This window comes from Xiphophorus couchianus, chromosome 19 (genome assembly GCF_001444195.1).
Source record: "Xiphophorus couchianus chromosome 19, X_couchianus-1.0, whole genome shotgun sequence".
Lineage (NCBI taxonomy): Eukaryota > Metazoa > Chordata > Actinopteri > Cyprinodontiformes > Poeciliidae > Xiphophorus > Xiphophorus couchianus.
Genome location: NC_040246.1, coordinates 9,158,275 through 9,179,691, shown reverse-complemented (window position 1 = coordinate 9,179,691; position 21,417 = coordinate 9,158,275). Strand labels below are relative to the sequence as shown.

Sequence of the window (21,417 nt, the reverse complement as noted above, 5' to 3'; positions counted from 1 at the left end):
CAAGTTTCAGAAAGCACATATTTCACATTAACTAAAAATGAAACCAAAGGGGAAAGTTGAGGTCTGGACCTTACAGCTCTTTTGATTTTGTGCCTTTTCAGGCATTCTGTTGTAGATTTGCTGCTGTTCGGGACCATTGCTCTGTTGATGACTCAGTTTGGGCCAAGCTTCAGAATAATCGAACAGATGGGCTCATTGACTCCGAGAGATTCACTTCCTGTGCCTGAATAACAAGCCCGGGTCATGGCCTCTTCACCTTCACAGTTGGATTGAGACTTGTGTGATGATTTGTTTGATCCAAAATCTCTACTTTTGTTTCCCTTTGTTCAAATTACATAGTCCCAGAGGTTATTCAGATGCAACGTTGTTACTCTGAGTTGTACTGCCGTCATTTTATTCCCCTCTGTGGGGTTACTGTGGCTCAGTGGAAAAAACAGTGATCTTGTCAAAAGGTTGTGGGTTTGATTCCACTTTCTCTTAGCTCCCACTTGTCTACTTATCTACAAACTGGTTTATGAAGATGTGACTCTAGTCTTTAGTCAGTATGGTTAAAAAAAGCTAAATGTAATTCCAATCTGTTTACTATTAACCTTCAAAAAATCATTAATTTCTTATTTTCATAAGAGGTGACCAGAGCATCGCGACATCTCAATTCTTCGTTTTGGTAGATTTAAAAAAAAACAAAAAAACTTTGTAGGTTTGCTGCTGGGTGTGAGATCACCATCTTGTTGATGAACCAGTTTAGGCCAAGCCCAGATCATCACCTCTCCACCACCATGCTTCACGGTTGTAACGAGGTGTTCTGTTGAGACTGTAGCATCTAAGAGTGGAGCTCTATTTACATCTCAGAGTCTGACCTTGAGGTGAATTTAACATCCAGTCTTTGTGCATCATTTTTCTGTAGAATGATGGATTTTAAATAGTTTAGATATGCTCATAACCACACCTGGATTATGTATTTCCCCTTGGTGTTGTGCAATGCACTCCTGCCTTTTTATCGAGGCAGTTATACTCTAGTTAACAGAGTGCATTTAATGAGCAGTGCCAGGCTGCTACTTTAACTCTTAGGTCAAAATGAAAAAAGGGCTTAAATCTCCGTATTAAATGATATTTTTTATGGTCTATGAGTTTCCAGTTTTACTGGGCCACATCGATGACCTTCCTGAGAGATTAACTGCTGGTGACATGTGAGACTCGGGTGGAGACCTGGGGGCAGCATGGGGCTGTGGCTTCCTGACACTCCAGGACAAAACCTGTCAGCGCTGTGATCCTCTGGGACAAAGCAGGACACACCTGAGAGAGTAACGGACACCACTGGCCCCGGGGTCATGCCCAAACAGAACACCACACACAGCTTTGCAGAGGCGTTTGTTTACCGAGGATCTTTATTATTGTTGTTATTCTAATTTCAGTCATCGATTTACAGCAAAAACGACTCACTGACTGATCACACCGAACCCGTTCCTCTTCTCACTTTTCCCCACAGCATCGCTCTGTATAATCATAATTTACTCTCTAAAATAATAAAACACAAGGGTTCATCAAATATACAGCGATAACTCTTCGTATTTATAATAATAAAAAAAATTTAAATTAAAATAACCTGGTTGTGACAGGATGCAAAGACACAAACAAGGTGGATGGATTTACACAGAAAACCTGATTTTGGAGAAGTACTTTGTAACAGATTCCTGCAAAACATTTGTTTGTCAGTAACAGTGTTTCTATTGTGCATATGGGGATATAATGTAAACTAAATAAAGCATGCTTTGTTGTGATAAAACTGCTACAAAACCCTAAAACATCCGGTCATCTGTGTAAATCCATTAAGGTTTTTGGCATTTATTGACTGATTGAGCTTATGATCATGTCTCCAGTGGATTATCCAGCCGTACAATAACAGAAATCCTCTCTGGCTTAACAGCAACAGGTGAATTTTGTTGTTTTAGCGAGATGTTTGGCTCTTAAAGCAAACGTAAATAAAACAATTTTCCTGGCAGTAATCGGATTTTGAACAAACTTGTGTGTTTCTTTGGACTAAATAAAATGTAAACAAAATCTTAGGCTTCTGAATGCAAACATCATTGTATTTACAACAACAACAACAAAGACGCATGGGCAAGACGCAGGAAATGGGTTAGCACGCATACACAGAGGTGCACGCACAGACTGAAACAAATGCTTCAGAACCAACACGCCCACACACACACGGTCAGCAGAGGAAAATACTGTTATTTGCATTATGTACAAGGTGTGAGAAATGGCTGCACAGCTGTTTGCATGCAGTCGTGTGTGTATGGAGCAGGTTTGTGACTGCATTGCGTCTCATAGTGCTCGGGGAATGATGGTGAACGGCAGGATGGGGCTGCTGGCCTCCAGCTCCAAGGCAGTGAGGAAACACTCGGTGGCGGCAGCGGCGTTCCCCTGAGCCTGCAGCACCTCGCCCAGGCTGTTCCACACGTCATGAGAAGTGCTGATGAAGCAAGAGGCAAATTATTTTCACTGATTAAATGTAAATGAGAAAAAAGAAAATTTGCTAAAACAAGCTTATTGTCGCCTTCCTAAAATAATGGTCTGAGTCATTTGTTCGCCAAAAAACATTTTAGGCAACAAAAAAAAAGAAAGGGACTTAGGCCATTATTTCAGGAAGGTGGTGATCTGAAAGTCGTATCTTTAAGAAATATATAAAAAAATAAACACATTTAAAAGAAAAGATACAGGGAAAAAGTACATCTAAAGAGATGTGATAAAAAAAACATACCTGTTGACCTGCACAGCATCCCTTAGGACTTTCTCAGACAGACTGTAGCGCTGCAGCTGGTGCAGAATCAGACCCTGAGGAGACCCATAAACATCACCACTGAATCATTATTTATAATAACCGATAAAAGTCTTTTGTAGTTTCAGTGATTTTGATCAAGACAGCCATGAAAGCACTTTTACATATAAACAGGACACAATGAAAATGTTTACCAGGATCCAAAATCCTCTAAATTAAATGTCCAGTATGCAAAACAAAAATGAAAACATAATTCTAGCTTCCCTAAGACTCAGCAGGGACAGTAGTAAGCAGGTTCTAATAATCAAATGTATTTGATTAATTAATTACTCGTCACACATCTATAAATGTAGGAGCTTTCTCAGTTTGCTGCTTTGGAGTGTACCGGTGTGTGCGTGTGTGCCAAGGCAATGAAAAGGTGGAAATACATGAGCAATAATGTTAAATAAGCAACTGTAGTCATGCCCATGAATCTGGCAATGGCTATGAAGTTATTTCAAAACTACATGGAGTCCTTTTTCTTTTTACAGAGGAACAGATAAAGTGGAAAATATTTAGGGTGTCAAACAATTGCACCAGCATAAGTAAGTTTAGGTTCAGACATACAAAAGCTGTTTCAGACTTTGCATGCCTTATTCTAAATGTTCACGTTCATAACAGCTCTGTTAGTAATAGATGGAAAAAGTATACATTATTTTGAGAGGGTGCCAAGAAAATGCCTTTTCCTCTCTAAAAAAAAAAAATATATATACATATATATATATATATATATATATATATATATATATATATTACTAGCATTTTTGTAATGTTGACTTCTGGAATGATGTCCATTTGGACAACTGAGATCAAAGTTGCCATGTTTGGAGGAAACCAAATTCCTCAACCCAACCGAGAAGCAAGGTGGTGGAGGGACAACGATCTGGGCTTGTACTGGAACTAAAGAGCTACAACGGACCAAAGTCAGACCACAACCACATTTGGCTACTGGGGCCTTATTAGAGCGGCGCAGAAACCAGGGTTTACACATTTCAATGGGCCAAAGCGTCGCTTTACATAAGACTGAGGTGAAATCCTTTAAAAATGAGGTGAGAGGCTGATAAAAGTCAGACAGCAAATTACTGAGTTATTGCTGCTAAATGTGGTTCTAAAAGCAGCTGGATGGTTTTTCACTCATAGCTTTTCCAATTCGGTATCATCTTGTTTGACAAAATCTTTTGTTAAACAAAAGAGTGGAACTTGTTGTACTTCTGAGATTAAACTTGATTAATGTAAGGAACCCAGGAAAGACCAGACCATTTATTATTATGGTGTAATATATGAAAACCTTAAAGCAAAAGAGGTGGTTCACACTTTTAACCACAGTTCCAGGCCCACACAGGTGTTAAAAAAATCCCCACATACATGAAAAAAAAAGTTTTTCTCATCAATTTGAAATTGTACTTTTTACCTGCAGTACTTTTACAACTGCATTTATATTTTTGTTTACCACTTTTGAGTTATAAATGTTAACATAACCAAATTATACTGCATGTATTTTTGAGTAAATGGTTGTACAGAGTTTATTCCTGATTTGTGTTCAAAAACATGTTAGTAATTATTTCTCGTCCTCTTAGAAGATCCAAAAGTAAAAAATAAAAAAAACTTTTTCTGCCAGGCTTTTATTTTTGTTTCTACCACAAAGAACCACTGCCAGTTTAAGGAGATTTTGTAATAAGAAGCATTTTCTACATATCTGAATCATTTCGACACATTTAGAAAGTTTGAGCTTCTTCAGCAGCTGTGAAGAGGCGACAGACAGGAAGTCTGATCAAGTCGAAGGCAATTTCTCCAGGAATTTGTCCTGCTTAGTTTAGACTTGTTTAGCAATCATGCAAACACAAGACCTCTGTTGGAAACATTTAAGCTGAGCGTTGCATGCATCAAGAAGAAATAAACAGCCACGGGTCTCTAATTTAAGACACTAACTCAGCACTGATGTAGGCTGATTTGCTCAGGGCAGTAAACGGACTGTGAATATGTGTTGCTTCAATGAGGAAAAGAAAAAACCAGAAAAAGAAAAGGACAAGATCACCTTAAAAAAATATGAAAGTGACTTATTTGGAGTAAAATCTAAAGAACTGAAGTCTGCTTCAAGACTTTTGCACAGTGTTGTAGAAACACAGCAGGGGGTGTTAGTATCTTACCAGTCTCTGCATGGTTTTGACATGAGTCGGGTTGATGGACAGGGCTTCTTCGTACCATCGTTTGGCTTCATCCACGTTGCCCTTCAGCTCGGCTATCTGGCCCCTCATGTACATCATGTTGTGGGAGGTGGGGGACAGGTTTGCGGCCTCCTGGGTGCACGCCGTGGCCTCTGCAGGTTTCGACATGCCGATGTACACCTCAGCTGTGGGAGTAAACAGACACCCAGAGAGGGGAAAGGTTGCAGACTGCCAGAAAGCGGCACTTATTGGAGTAAAGCAGTGCCAAAATGGAGTTATATCGCACATAAAAAACAACAGAATCTATGAAACTTTGGTCTCAAAGCGACGCAAACAGAGGGGCGTGCGATCTGAAGCCTTCATTACTTCGATGATGAAGACTGAGCGATATTGGCAGAGCAGGAGGGAGGAAATGAACAGCGCCTCTATCTGCCCTCTAATTGGCTGATTACATTAGTTGTGTCGCCAAGCTGGAAATGACCGGCCGACGAGAGGAAGCAGCCGGGCAGATAAACAGCAACACAAACCGCCTCTGTCAGTGTGCGTGTGTTTACGGGAGCCGTCTGCTTCTGTTTACATTCTGCTCTGCAAATGTCTGCAGCCGGTGCAGAGAGAAGAATCAGGGCTCCGGCGCACAGAGAGGGAGATCTGATATCCAATCACTGTGCTCTCAGAAAGAGCTGACGGCAGCACGCTCGCCACGTCTGCAGGAGTAAGTAGGAAGAAGTAAGTTAAATTTGTCTCTGAAAAGAAAATTGGATCTGAGTTTCAAATCGCTTAACTAATAACTTTGTCACCATAAACTAAAATGTTATATCCATCCAGTCATCTATGGTTGGGCTGTCCTGTGATAAGCATTAAATATTTGTTTCTTTTGGAAGTTTATTGAGGCATTTTACCACAAAGGAATGTTCCAGATCCCAATCTGCATTCAATGACAACTATGGGTTGAGAAAACCTCTTCAAGGAAATGTCGCTTTCAATAAGAGTTCACGTAAAATCAATGTGTGGAAGCAGACCTGCATGAAGCCAGATCTGAGCCAGGGTCAACCAGGGGTGCGGGGGTCCGTGTTTGGGAGCGCTGCTCTGCAGGGAAGAGGCCACCTCCGACAGAGCCTGCTCCACCCGGCTGGCTGCTATGGACGTAGCGTGCACCGAGCCTGCAGGGTGGAAAATCCATCGCTTTGTTAAAACACACAAAAAGCTGCCAAAACCTACCGACTGACAGCTGAGAAGCAGTTAAGCAGAAAATGACGTTTAGTTACGCGGCCAAGAGCAGAACTCACTGACCACACCTTCAGGAACGCAATGAGGAGCTGAAGTGTGCGTTCTGTTGCAGTGGAGAAGCTCACACCGATATGCAGTACACACCATGCCACACTGTTATGGTGCTGCATAAATGAGTTAAAAAATAAACATCATGCACAAACTACAACACACTGCTGCTTAGCAGCTAAAAACATCCAGGCTCTTTACAATATACGTTGATGTCAGTCTACACTGTAGTCTATTTTTTAATTTTCTGATTTTAGTCAGAACACCCACTCATACGTGAAAGATGGCAGAGCTAGAGATAAAAGCGTTTATTTTAAGCTTTAAAAAAGGAAAAGAGAACTGCTGATAAGTGGATTTTGGGGAAATGACAAAAGGAAGTTTCATTTGCTCGACACAAACACAAGCTGGGAATCCTGTTTGCGGAGGCCGTTTTGGAAGCAGTCACTTACAGTGCTCTGCAGCACATTATGCCACATTAGTTCTGTGTTCATTTAGCACAGAACTAAATGAACTTCACTGGGATTTTAAGTGATAGACCAACACAATGTAGAGCATAAATGTGAATGAGTTTGTTTCTTCACAAACAACAGAACAGTTTTAGCTGCTTTTACTTCCTCCCCTGGGATTCATCAGAGAAAGTAATTGAACAAACAGAATCATAAAGACAAAGAAATCAAAAGAAAATTGGTGAGAAGATTGGATTACGCAACAATAACCCAGTAAAACCTCATGGAGCTTTTTTTTTTTATTTAAGAGAACAGACCTACCAAGACACAGCAACTAAACTAAGCTGACAAGTCTGCATTAACCTGAGAAGCAGCCAAGAGGCCCAAGGTTACTCTGGAGGAGCTGCAGAGAATCGGTTGGTAGGACAACCATCAGTCATGCTCTCCACAAATTATGGGCTCAGGAGAAGAAAAATTAAAGCCATTGTTGAAAAAATAAATGAATAAAAATGTACGGAAAACAAACGTGGAGAAGATTTGGTCAAATGAGACCAAATTAACTTTTTGGTCTACCAGCAAAACTACATCTGTATTAGAAAACCAACACCTCACATCTCTCTCAGCACATACTGTAGTAAGACATAGTGGTGGCAGCGTCATGCTGCTGGGATATACCCTTCATCAGGGACAGGGGAACTGATCAGAGCTAAATACATTTAGGTCAGAAAACTAGGTGGAGCCTTTAGAAGACTTATAACTTTAAAATGTTCAAGTGATGCGAGTTAGCACCCAGAAACCTTTTTCAGCATCATTTTCCTTGTCTTGGTGTTTCACAGCTTTTGCTAATGTATGTTTATATTAGCCGACAGTTTCAGTCCATTTGTGCATGATCTGAGCCTGGAAGCAGCTCTGTGGTTTCCAGTCATTCAGGTGAGAAGCAAATTTTATTTATTCAAATGACATTTAGTTGAAGCTGTTCTATTAAACAGGATGGACGTCAGACACACACATCCTCTAAATCACGTCTTTGTTTCTCGTTTGTTCTTGTGAGGTTTGTCTTTAGTTTATTTGTGGCACATCAGGTAGGACAATTCACATGTTGTTTTGTGAGAAAGCTTCTTGGAGACGAGTATTGTTAAAACATATGGACGAGTATTGTCCATATGTTTATATTATAGCCGAATGTGACAAATGATTTAGTTCAGGAACAGGAAATAGTCTCGTCTTCTCCTTCCTGAAGTCAATAATGATTTGTTGTTCTTTCCTGTCCTTAAGGAGGAAACAAATGCTGGAAAAGTCTAGTTTCTGCTCCAACATTATCACAATAAACTACTTTAAAACCCACTTATTTCTTAAGTATTCCCAACATGATGGACAGCTGAAGGCCCCCTAAACAAAACTATGCTTCCATAAATAATGATAGACTAGTACTTCCTAGGAATTTGTAGGGTTATGCAAGCGTCAAATATGTGACATATTTAAACCCTTCGTTTTCTAATCAGGTCACACAGACGGCTGTCTTCCATCGTAGAGTGAAAGATGTGGTTTTTGTTGCCGTCAGTGTGAGCAGCGCTTAGACTTTGAGGTCAAATAAGTAAGAAGTTCAAATTTCTCCATCATGCACCAAGACTGGCTTTTTGCTCAAGTAAGAAAGCTAGATGCTTCATTTTCTGATTGAAGATGACTGTATTCCCCCTCTGTGGGACAATAAAAGCTATTTTTTTCCTATTATTTTATACTATATGGCTTCTTGTAACCATTATGAATTTCAGGTTAAAGTTAATATGGTTATGACAGTGATTTTCATTTTTAAGGCATTTTGAGGGATTTTTCAGTACTTTGTATGAAAATATCTCCAGCTCCCTTTTTTTTGAAATTTTTAAAAGGTTGTCACAATAGCATCCTACACATCACTTCCTGTGTCTGTCACTTCCTAATTGGAGTAACATCCTGGATGACAGACACCTCTAAAGTCAGGAACTAATCATCAAGATGTGGCATTTCCATGAGGAAACAGCCTGATCAGATGAACCCAGCGAGGCCGTCTGAAAGTCCCAGAGATCCGGTGAGCAACAGCCTGATGTTTTTAGCCGGACACCAGGGAGACAAATTCACCTTTACTCAGAATAAATAAATAGAAAAAAACGTCTCCATTTTGATTAGAAATAGATAGAAAACAGATTAAGCAAAGATCTTTTCACACAAGTTTTTCACAAAAATCTGATGAAGTATCAGAGACTAAACCGTAAAACATTAGGACTATTGACCATTTTATCATTCACAGCGGAAAAAGGTTGTTTTTTTAAATTGTGTTTGGTTAATAATTTGCTACATATCTTAGTTTGATGAACAATAGATTTGAATCTCACGTCGACTTTATACATTTTTAATGATGTCTTTGATTGGACATAAATCACAGCACTGGGAAATAAATCAAACTCCCATCTTTTTTTTTACACTGATAGAGCTCATTCTCTAGGAAACTAAAGAATTCATGTCAGATTGATAAATATATCAGACTGATTGGTTTATTAAATAATCATAATAATCTAATTTAATCCAGTACTATTATCTTCTACAACCTGAATGAGAAGATGAAAGTTTTGTGAACATTCCTCCTTGAATAAATGACTCTGAACCTTACCGGGACAAAAGTAGGTAGGCAGGAAAAAATATATAAAGATGGGTGAAATAAAAGAGATACGGTGAAGGATAGATGGCTACTTACAAACAGAAAACATGGAGGGAAAACCAAGAGTGTTAGCGTCCTGAGGGCCGCCTTGGAAAAACAAAAACGGAAGGATGGGAAAAAAAACAACCATTTGTTAATGATTGAAAAGAGGAAAAAACAGAAGAAATAAAGAGCATAAGGTTTTCATTCTTCACAGGATGCTTAAGAACCACATGACAACACACACAAAGTCACGTTATTAATCCTGTTTGGTCAAATTAACACTTTCCAAGTAGCCATAAATTTGAATTAATTTACTGCCAAACCTTTTTATTTTGGTTCATTCCTCGTGAGTGCTTCATGTGGGGTTTTTTGGGGGGGGGGGGGGTTTCTGGCTTCCCAACTAAACTAAAACACAAACTCTCACACACACACAAAGATGATAACATTAACAGACAAGAAGACAAGATGAGTTTGGAGGGGAGTGAGGCAAGGAACAAAGTGGCGTCTGAAACAACAGAAATATAAAAAGGAAAAGAAGATGCAGAGCAGTAAACACAGCAGGGGAAAAAAAAACATTTCCTTCAATACATCCATAAGAGGTATTGGAAATACTTATGTGCCCTGCAACTTTAATTTCTAAAGTTTTGAGTCTTTATCTTTTTATCCATCTAATTTTACTTGGATGGAGAAAGAATCTAGATCTTTGAGTAAAATATGCGAGTTTACTTTATTCTGGTGATCTATAGACAATACAGACCAGAGGTCCTCAAATCCAGGCCTTGAGGGTCAGTGTCCTGCCACTTTTAGAATCCTCTCTGCTTCACCACCCCTGAGTTAAGTAATGTTTCAGGTGATGATTCAATGATTCAATATCAGGGCTCTGGAGAATTTGACTTGAAACTAAGTAAGTAATTATGCCATTTGATTCAGGTGTGATGGACCACCTAAAAGTTGCGGGTCACCGGATTTGAGGACCCGTCATATAGACTAATACATGTATTAGCTCTTGCTTACAGTCCAAAAAGTTATTTGCTATCTGTGAAATGTTTCCATCCACAAATGGATATGAATGTTATTGGTCTTGGGGCCTTTAAGGATTAATTTGAATGGTTCCTCTTGAATGATCATACAAATCTTACATGAAATCTATTTTTTGTACTGTTTTTACTGAATTACTGCTCTGATGGTGGTGTTCTTTCTACAAATGGCCTTTTTAAACGTCTGTATGCTCCTGTTAACGATTAATCAGTTACTAAATTGGTTGACAATTATTTCAATAATCGATTAATCACAATTAATCATTACAGCCCTAACTAACATTAACATATATTTTATTTTGGATAATAATCTACAGCTTCAGACATGGACAAAATATCAACAGGGAGATTTTTTTTTTTTTACAAACTGTTCAGTTTACCACAAAAATGTCCTCTTGAGTTTCTGCTACTTAATATTTTAAGATTTTAAAACTTAATAACATTTCTGTGATGTTACTAAGTGTTTATTTGTATGTGATGCAGGTAACTCAGATCTGATGAGTTAGGTCAAAATTTAATGCCAGATTAAACACTTGGCTGAGTGTTCTCCTCAGCTAATATTCCTAATCATAATCATGATTATGATTAGTGGTTCAACAGCATGCTATTGTCTTTCCTTAACAAATAGTTACAAGTTAACACTCCAACTCTACGGCAGTTCTACAGCCAAACTGTGTCTTTTCAGGTCACTCTGCACACCATGCTACAGACAGGGTGTACATGAAGGCTCACTACAGTTGGAAAACTGCTGCAGAACAACGTGGTTGCAAAACGAGTAAGTCCTGGTTTTGGTGGGTGGAGGAGGAAGAGGACGGGGACGGGAAAGGGGAGGAGACGGGAGAGGAGAGAGGCCGGATAGGTTTCTGGTTGGAGTGAGAATGGGAGGGGGCTGGAAAATGTAGAGCGGCGATGAAGGGGAAGGCAGCGGAGAGGAGAGGGAGGAGAGGGTGGATGGGGAGGTGGGAGAGACTGGTTCAGAACCAGAGAGGGAGGAGGAAGAACCTGAGACTAAAACAGAGGAAATAAAACAGAAAAAGAATCATTAACGAAGCAATGAAGAAATAGAAAAGAGCAGATAGGTGGTAGGTTTTTATACCCCTTAAAACACATTATAAAAACAAACTTCAGCGCATTTTATTGTGACTTGATAGACCAACAAAAATAGTGCATAACTGAGAAGAGAAAAGAAAGAAGTACAATGTTTTAAAATATTTTACAAGTAATCCGAAAAGTGCAGCATGGATTTGTAAAAAGTTGTCTTTACCTTTATACCCCAAAATAAACTCCAGTGCAACCTATTGTTGTTATCAGATGTCACCTAATAAGTAAATAGAATCCATGTGTGTGTAATTTCATCTTAGTATAAATGTCACCGTCCTGCAACAGCCTCAACGACTTGTTGGGGAACTTTAGTGAACAAACAGCATCATGAAGACTGGGACATTCCTGGCCGGTCAGGGAGGAGGTTAGAAAACAATATCCAAAGCTTTCAAAGCTCAGTTCTGCCCATCTCATCATCTACAAATTTGACATTTAATAGCAAAGAAAATACAACAATCAGTTCTGTTAGCAGTTTTCTACAAGCCATGTAGGGATACAACAGATATGCAGAAGAAGGCACTCTGATCAGATGAGTTCGAAATGTAACTTTTTGGCCTGCATGCAAAGCGCTGCCAGTACCAGAAAACTAACACTGCATCATGCTGAATAAATCATCCCCACAGTGAAACATTGTTGTGGCAGCATCATGCTGTGGCAATGCTATTCTTGAGCAGGGACACGTGATGCAGTTGGAGTTGATGGAAGGATGGAAAAAAGCTAAATACAGGAAAATGCTGTAACAAAAGCAGTTGAATGCTACAAAAGACTCAATATCTGAAAGGAGCTTCAGGACAACAACCATAAACATCCAACCAGAGCTACAATGGGATGGTTTTAGATTGACACATGTTCATGTGGTGGAATATCCTAGTCAAAGTCCAGACTAATCAACTGAGAATCAGTGGAAAGATTTTAAAATCCCTTTTTACAAAAGGTTTCCATCCAAACTGACTGGGCTGTAAAAGACTCCCAGCTGTAGTCAAACTGACAGCCGGTTTTAACAGAGTATTGACTCAGAGAGATGAGCATATATGTATGGCACACTTTTCAGATTTTAATTATGAAAACATTTTAAAGTAAAGTATACTTCTCCTCATACTTCACAGTTCTGCACTACTTTGTGTCAGTCCATCAGATAAAATCCAAATAATAATTAAAAAAAGCAGGAGCATTTTTCAAGGCACTGTGATAGAGTAGCTGAAAGATCCAGGAGCCCTTTGTGTTTGTCAGCAGGTGTGTGTGTGTCTGTGCCCACCAGCGTCAGGGTCACTGAAGTCAGGCAGCGTCATGGCGTTGAGCTGTCGTCTGTCTGGTATGGCCCTGTCCAACAGGCTGCTGCCACGCCCTGAATCACTGCCAACCACAAAACCCATCAGTCGAGACAAACAGGCATTCGGCTTCTTTAGTAATCATACTTTTGTTGCACTGGTGTGTGTACCTGGGGTTGGTGAGGTTGTAAAAGCTCTTCCAGATCTGTAGCATGTGTTTACAGGTGAGCAGAGCTTCCTCCGGTCCTCTGCACATGGCCTCCAGCTTCACCTTCGTATACAGCAGACTACACAGCACAAACACCATCAGCTCAGGGTCTGCCACTCTGTTAGACAGACAGTAAATGCTGTTTGGGAATGTTTTGCTCACTTGAAGTTCTCAGGATACTCGGACAGGGCCATCTCTATGATGTTGAGAGCGTCATGGTAATGTTTCTGGGCAGAAAGAAGCAGGGCCAGCAGGTGGAGGGAGTGGACGTCATCTCCTTGTAGCTGCAGCGCCTGTCGAACATACCCTAATGCCTCGGGGATCTACACACACACACTAGAGGTCTTCACTAGAGTTAACATAAAACACAACCCTGTGGAACTGAAAGGGAAGTAAACCTTTTTCTTGTGTTTTGAATGCTTCAATTTTTGATTTTTAATTTGTTGGCGTTACCTGTCTGGAAACGGCAAGCTGCAGTGCCAAATAAAAAGCTGCCAGATGGTCAGTGGGAGACATGCTCTGAGCTCTGCAGATGAAAAACAAAAACATTTTGTGCTCAGACATGTTCAATCAAAATTGACATCAGTAATTTAAATATTTTAGAGAGAAATCTGCCTATTTTAATAGTAGAGGACAGTTCAATATTTAGACTTAATTCTAAAGTATTTAGCTAAAGTATTTTTAAGAAACACATTGAAACCTCTGAAAGGCCGACAAAGCTTTCCTCTGGTAGTCCTCCTGTGTGCTTCGCAGCGATGCTGAAGAGACGCAAACACACAAAATAAAAGCTTCAGATATGACAACCACAATTACACACTCATAAGAGACAAGCACATACACCTATACAAACACCTTTTTTCTGCCTGACTTATCAATCTGTTACAATCTCTTAAGTGTTCAGACATTCATTTCTGCACATCTCTCTGAAGATCCCAAAGTCCTTATAACCCCTACCAGATATACAAATACAAAAACAGTTGCTTTTCTATGGTCATTACAAACTCCTAAAACCTGTTTATATAGAGCGGATCACACCGATGACCATCAATTATTGAAGTCCATTTGATTACTTCAGTCTTGATTCCTAAATGGAGCTGCATGGGCGTTCTAAGTTGTTTTTTTTTTTAATTTACATAGATTTCAGATTCAGGTTTCACCTTTGTTTAATAAATAACCACTAAGCAAATGTTACTGCTTAGTGTCACATTTTCATCTTGAAAGTTAGGCTTTCAAGAGCAAAGCAGGAAGTCAAAATTTGAAAATGAGTGAATTTGCGTTAATATTTGCGATAGCAACATCTCAGCTTCTTGAAGCGAATGAATAATGAGAGTGGAATATGTCGTGTGGCTTCATTCAGCTGAGATCAGATTTAAATTAGAAAGCAGACTTGCCATCAGTGGCTTTGAGGCTGTAAACCAGGCCGGCAGCCAAGTGACCTTTGGCTTTGAACTCCGCTGCTTTCTCTCCCATGTCAATCACCATCTTTGCAAACTTCTCCCCTTCGTCCAACTGAAATATCAGCAGATCAAGATGTAAGACAAAACTACAAGAAAGAAACACGGTAAAAGTAAAGCTTTACTTTCACTTCTGGAAAGAGCTGTGCACTTCTTACCCAGTGTAAAGGACCAATGCACAGTTTAACGGCCAGCAGTGGGATGGTGGGGTCATCAGGCTTCAGACGGATGCACTCCTTCAGAACCTTGACAGCACGAGCGGATTTGCCGGCAGCCATTAGTGACAAGGCGAGCTGGTACCACAAATGGAACTCCTCAAAAGCGAACTTCATGGCTCTCTCCAAGCACTGGGGACGGCAACACGGTCCGTTTTCTCAGAATTTGTTGGTCTACTTGGAAACATTAATTTCAGGAGTGCAGGCCAGTGTGGGTGTGTGGTTTTATTTTACCTCCGACAGCATCTCATACTGCCCCCTCCTGCCCAGCGCTATGGTCAGCAGATCATACACCACGGAGGCAGACTGTAAGCTGATGATCCGGTCGTTGTTGTGCTCAGGAATCCTGCTCAGGACAGCGTCCCGGTTGGCCTGACACAAAAACAAACAAAGCTAAATAAGTCAAATCTGCACAGCATGACAATGTTTTAAAAGTGTGACTCTATAAAGCATCTCACCATAGACTCACTGATCAGCAGCAGCAGCAGAGCTTCCTCTGTGTTCTCCTGAGGACAAAACAAACTGAAATGCAGCAAGAGAGAGATGAAGATGGGCGGAGATGAGAAGAACAGAGAGACTGTTTTGAATTCCTACCACAAATGTTATAAAAATGTCATACTTCTCTCCGGAGTACACTCGTGGGGGTCGGCTCAGGGTGTAGTTCCTGCGGTAGGTACGCCCTTGCTGCGTGGGATTATCCAGGGGTGACACTGTCGGAGGATCTTCCAGAGGAGACCAGTAGCTCTGTTCACACATTCCTCGGAGCAGGATCTCTGCGAGCTGTCGGGCTATCGTCTGCACAAACGATGAAATTACAGGCCAAGTAGGGCAGCAAAGCAGCATGAGTGCGCTGATTTGTGTGATGTTCAACTTAAATGGCACATAGAATAAATCAGCAAAATCCTGCAACAAGGTTTTAATATTTAAATAACCATGTAAGCAGTAAGCAATTAATGATGATGAAAAATTAAAATGAGCTTTAAAAATTACATTCTGAGAACTGATGTTTTTTTTTAAACCGATGCCGTTTTATTTACTCTTGTGTTTTATTTTTCTGTTTAATTTGTTCTTTTTGATTGTGATTTATTTTGGATACTTAAAATGTCTTCCAGTTAAGGTGTGGAGTGTTCTGTACAAATTGAAAGTTTATTACTCTTTGAGAACTTGTATTATGCCATTGTCAGTGTATTACTAGAAAAAGGTTTCAAAACAACATTACTATTGTTATTGTGAGAGGCCTACATTTAAGTAGTAATTATTCTTCTCAAATCCGAAAGGCTGTCAAACACAAACTCATCCAACGACATGCAAATTATTTAGGATTTTTAGAATTAGCAGCTGAGAAAAAGAAAATCTGACAGACAGACAGACATTCTCCCCAATGAATTCTCACCATGCGAAGGTTCTGGGTGGTTCTGGTTTCAACAGCCCGAAGAATTTCCCGAAATCTGCCCACACCCCGAGTCAGGTTTCTACACAAAAAAAAAACAAAAAAAACGACAGAAGAGATTCTGTGACTTTTCCGGGTGCACATGCCTCCATGTTGTTAACAAGATTTGGCACGTCATGTTTTGCAAATTTTAAAAGAAGAAAATATTTCCATTTTACAGCTAAAATCATATTATCAACTGACTTGAGAATTTAATGGTGATCTTTTAAGATTCCTTTCACTGACTGATGGACAGACAGACCAATATTATAGGGGTGGATTGATAAATAAATGGACAGATGGACCAAAGGAGACGGAACAAAAACAAACCTATAAATAAAAACCTCATGCCATTCTCTACTTTCTTTGAGCAGGAAACTTCACGAGTTGTTGCCAGACTAAATGTAATCCAACCTTTCTGATCCTAAAACCGCATAAGGTGTCAGAAAACCTCAAAGCTGTAAAGTACAGGTTGATATATACTGTACAGCATATATCAACCTGTCAACAACTTTGTCAGATCACAACTGCAAAAAAAAAAATTGAGTGCGATTTCTGCCAAGTGACTGGTCTTCAACAACAATGTAAAAACTTTTCTAACTGTCAGCAGCATGTTTTTATTCTTGTTTTTTTCCAGGACCCAAAGTAAACTTGCAATAATATCTATTCTTCCCTTTTCTCCATCCATGTAACTTACCCGTTCTTGAAGTGAATGACGTGGGCCCTCTGCAGGCCTGTCTCCAGAAAGTAGCCCAGTTCCAGATCCTGAGCCGTTGGTCCTGGCTTTGGGCTGCGGTTCTGAATACCTGCTGATAATGCCTACAGAAACAGAAACACAACAGAACAGCAAAAGTAAGGGAACTATTAAGACAAAATTACAGAAACGTATGCTTGATTTTTGTCCAAATCAATAGAAACTAACAGAGAGGACCTTTATATAGTTTCATATATCTGTTGGTTTCCTACTGTTCAGGCTTTCTGTATATAAAGACGGCTCTGTTTGTCAGCTGGTCATCATGAGCAGAAGCACATTTATCAAACTTACTCACTGCCAGTGTAATAATCATCACTCTCCCACAAGGATGGCACAACATTTCCTGGCACTAGAAGTAGCTGGTGAGTGTTCTAGTTTCTCCCCCTCAAACACAAACCTTCTCCGCTTCCTGCAGGTACAGCAAAGCAATGTCTCCGGACTTTTCATAGCAGGTGATGATTTCCTGCTCACGTGCTACTGGGCTTCGATTGGTCGACGGAGAGCCGGAGTTCAACAAAGAGGGAGAGGAATCCGGGACCTTCTCTAGACACAAGCCTGGGAGAGATCAGCGAAACGGAAAAGGAAACAAAATGTGACAGAAGTTTCAGTAAGCTTAACTGCATCATGTCTCAAAATATAATTTTAATATCTTAACATATCAGATTAATTCAGTTGAGTTAGAGAAATACAGTGTTGCCCCCGTGTGGAGATGAAAAGCATTGCTACAGAGATTAGTGGAGATTGGATTTGAGGTGTGGAAGTGGATGTTAAGAAGGTCATGAGGTACAAATGATTCCCATGTGTGTCTGTGTTTACCTTTGGTGGCGTAGGCCTCTGCTATCATAGACAGTCTGTACACAGGAGCTCCAACCAGCTGCAGGTCGTCCAGGTTCACCCGGCTGTAGTGACCTGGAAAAGCAGAACTTCTCTGTTCAGTTCCTGGACTGTGGATGTCTATTAGAACAAGAATCAGCTCTTCAAAGAGGTCAAACATCTGTATTAGTCTTCTTGGTCAACACACTGGGTTCGTACTTAATCTGGAAAAAGGTATTTTAGGTATCTTCAGATCTGGAGGAGTAGGAGTGAGTGTAAGACTATAGAATAATATTCATATTTTCTCACTTTATTCCCTATTCTCTTGTCTAAAACTTGTACTCATTTCTCCTTTTGTTTCTCCATTCTTTTTTCAACCCATCCCCATACAGACAGACATTATTTATAAATAAATAAATAAACTGGCCTATATTCATAGAGCATTTTGATATAGAACGTGGAAAATGTGTAGCATCCCTGAACAGTTTTCAGCTGCTCTGAAAGTTTTTTTTTTATATAAAAATATAAGAAACGGCATCCAGCAAAGTCCTGAAACAGACCCTGACAGATTCACTGGCTAAATCCTTAGAAACAAATGAATCAAGTGACAAATTTTTAAGTTCAGCAGTACGGAACCCCCTAGGGGACATGGGGAATTTTTTTTTACTTTACTTCGCAAAACGTTTGCGCTACCTCGCAATAGGTTTTGCGTTCTCTTGCAATAATGTTCTGATCAGTTCATGCGGTATAATTGAATACTGTAAGCCTTTCTTACGGGGCTCATCGTACTTTCTCCTATTATATAAGGCTTTCGTGAGGTTTTTCCATGTATGCTAATATCCCGTTGCAAAATATCTGAAGTTTTATATCTTTTTCTTTATGATAGAAAGGCAACACAAACCTATGATATATATAGAAACTTTCCGCAAGTAGGAAAGAAAAAAAAAATACATCCAAACTACTTGGACTATTTCTGAATTATTATTGCGGGATAATAAGTCATCTGACAGTTTTGACTGCGTCTCTTTAGTGTTGGTCTGAATGGTTTAAAGGACCGTTTTCATCTCAACCTCATACAGACAGACATAAACATGCAGTGAATAAATCCATTTTCAATCAGGTTTTTGCACCAGAGTTAAGAATAAACACTGAGGCTCTATAAATATGCATGCATTTGAAATTTAAAATTCACATTTGTGACTGTATGCAAAATACACCAGGAAAATATTGCAGTAAGCATATTGCGAGGGAATGCAAAAGTATTGCGAGGTAATGCAAAAGAAAAAATCTTCTCCATGTCCCCTATATGGCTCTGTACACCAGCATTAAAAGTAAGAAAGCATCAAACAAAAAACGACAATGATTACCTAAAGCTTCACTGTGTTCTCCTTCAATATAACAGAGTTTGGCCATCAGTAGGCTGGCTTCCTGGAGGTAATCGGCCTGAAGAAAAGTTAGATGAAAAGAGTTCAATTTGTACGAGTAGTCATCCAGTCAGAGATGCATCAGGTGCTCTTTTCAGAGTTTACCTTGAGGTTTCCTCGGTCCAGAGCAGCTATAAGGTGCTTCCTGACCTCCACCAGTTTGGCCCGTGTGCCTCGGGGGCTCGAACCCTGTTTGATGGGATTTTCTTTCAAGTACGTCTGGAGCTTGGATTCTCCCAACAGCAACTCACCTAAATCATCTACACACAGAAAGGCAAAGCACTTTAAGAACGACAGCAACTAGCGAAGAATTCAAAAAATGTACATGTTGTTACTTCACAGGAGAAAAAACAGTAGTGTAAGCACCAAATATAATACCAGAAAAAAAGGCATAAATGGGACAATTTTATCCAAAATTACAATTTTTTAAATGAATATGTCCTGTCAGTGGTCTCCATTTATAAGGATAGAAAATATTCTGAGCTTTAACAAGTAACACAGAAACAACACAAATACCAGGAAGAATTAGGTACCAAGAAAAGCTGAAGCAGTCCCTAATCCAAGTACAGATCCTGGTCACAAACCAGTGCTCAAAGCTCCAGTGGATCAAGTTTATTTCCATAACACGAGCAATAGTCAAAAAATAAATAAATCAGCAAGTCTGGTCTCCGCCATAACACAGACTAAACGTCTGTCAAGAGCTTGGTTTTAGTCGGCAACATAATGGCATATTCTATAGAAGAATGTGTAAATATCCAAAGTAGCACTTTGCAGGTCTTTGTTTTACACACAAGTTATACTGGAACATTATGACTCTATTGGCCTCCTTACTTCAGCAGATCCTGTTTTAAATGCTACCCTTTCATTTGTGGAAGTCCATATCAGATCTTACATTTCAGGTGCTGAAAAACATGAACTATTTCACAGTAAAGTGACACAGAGGGATGGAGATCTGTTAGCGAAGACTGACTGATGCTTTCCTGTTAATGGAGTTCTCCTTCATCTTTTTGCCAGATTAAGCTTTTTGTTAGAGCAGATTGTAAAAGTTCACAGCTGTTGCCAGAATTTTCCATCCCCTCCTCATGAGCACGAATGCGCGAAATTCAAATTAAAAATTAAAAATACTTAATTGATCCAAAAGGGAAATTAAATGTTGTTGTGACTCATTTAATTAAAGAGTTTACTGTTGATTTATTCTAATCCACACAAGGTCCAGTCCACCTAAAACATTCAGATTGACCCAACAGCTTGGATTTCGTCATCTCTAAATAAGAATATATTTATTTACAGTATATTTATTATATATTTATATGTATTTAAGTGGCTCCAAAGTACCTTCCCAACTTGTGCAAATCTGTCATTTTCTTCTTTAAGTCGTTAAGGAGCTCATTGGGCTTTCCTGTAGTCCTGTGCATGCTGAACAGATTGTTTGTAAACAACACTATCAGTATCGCAATATTAACATTACGATACGTCACCATAACGCTTCCTTTTAAGAGTTAGCAGGCGGAGGTCAGCGAAAGAAAATCAAATTTGTGTTTCGGCAAACGATGTCGCTGCATAGAACAAAGCTCAAGACGTAGAGTTAATTAACGCATTTTTCTGAATAGTTCGGCTCTAATTAACCCCAACAAAAGGTGATAAGTAAAACTAAAAACAAACACAACGTGCTGAAATCTGCTAGCATCCAGAATCAATCAATGTAGTGACGGATGTGGAGCAAGAGAGAAAACATTATTTGTCTTATCTCACTTTAGCTTTCTTGACTAAATTATTTGTCAGACAGGATGAGCATGTCACACAACCAGCAAAAAAGCTAAAGAGGAACATGTTTGATTGGACAGTGGTGACCCAGAGCAGGTCATATCCTAAAATTCAAGGTGTGGTAGTGTAAATCAACCTAAAGTGGAAACATAATTTCTGATTTATTATCTTTAGCTTTTATTTTTCATTTTATGGCCTCTGAACAAAACGGAGTGCAAAAACATCCTGTGTTATGAGATGTTGCTGTCAGGAAGTAGGAAAGACCCAGGCCGGGGAAGAGAGGCCTGATGAATAAATGCTACCGCTGCGGGACGAGCTTCCTACCGTTGGATATAAGTTTCGCCGGCAGCTGCCGAACCAGCTCCGGTATCTTGTCCCACTGGCTCTCCGAGCGGCAGCGCTCTATCTCGGTCTCCAGTCGTGATCCAGACTTCCTCGCCGTCATGTTTCGTGACTGAGGGGGAGACTGGACTCGGTCACAACAGGCTCCCTCTCTCTCCCTCCAGCTGGAACAACCGTCAAGCTCACACCTAAGTACAACATGCAGGCTTCCGGTGAAGGAAAATAAAGAG

General features: G+C 39.8%; 1 protein-coding gene across 4 annotated transcripts; it reads right to left on the bottom strand.

Annotated features, from left to right (window-relative positions):
- Positions 1-1,363: 1,363 nt before the first annotated feature.
- ttc7b (tetratricopeptide repeat domain 7B) lies at positions 1,364-21,374 on the bottom strand. 4 transcript variants are annotated; one of them, XM_028000524.1, is made up of 23 exons: positions 21,170-21,374; positions 19,187-19,341; positions 19,025-19,100; positions 17,661-17,753; positions 17,242-17,399; positions 16,788-16,909; positions 16,055-16,133; positions 15,281-15,456; positions 15,120-15,183; positions 14,896-15,033; positions 14,605-14,793; positions 14,384-14,501; positions 13,693-13,750; positions 13,446-13,518; positions 13,155-13,315; positions 12,955-13,071; positions 12,772-12,869; positions 11,148-11,423; positions 9,433-9,483; positions 6,003-6,143; positions 4,966-5,168; positions 2,762-2,835; positions 1,364-2,473 (listed from the first exon to the last, which is right to left on the bottom strand). In XM_028000524.1, exons 1-23 carry the CDS (start codon positions 21,288-21,290, stop codon positions 2,326-2,328), a joined length of 2,889 nt encoding a protein of 962 aa, XP_027856325.1. In that variant the 5' UTR covers positions 21,291-21,374; the 3' UTR covers positions 1,364-2,325. The 4 variants fall into 4 exon arrangements, with proteins under 4 accessions (XP_027856325.1, XP_027856326.1, XP_027856327.1 ...); XM_028000525.1 differs by lacking the exon at positions 9,433-9,483; XM_028000526.1 differs by lacking the exon at positions 11,148-11,423.
- Between the last annotated feature and the right edge of the window lie 43 nt (positions 21,375-21,417).

What these genes read in the sequence shown, in the direction of transcription:
- ttc7b (XM_028000524.1), bottom strand. Translation starts at nt 21,290, where the DNA reads ATGACGGCGAGGAAGTCTGGATCACGACTGGAGACCGAGATAGAGCGC. An exon ending in AGTATGAGATGCTGTCGGAG is followed by an intron (nt 14,794 to 14,895) that starts GTAAAATAAAAC and finishes TGCCGTCCCCAG; the next exon opens with TGCTTGGAGAGAGCCATGAA. An exon ending in TCAAAACCATGCAGAGACTG is followed by an intron (nt 2,836 to 4,965) that starts GTAAGATACTAA and finishes GGGTCTCCTCAG; the next exon opens with GGTCTGATTCTGCACCAGCT.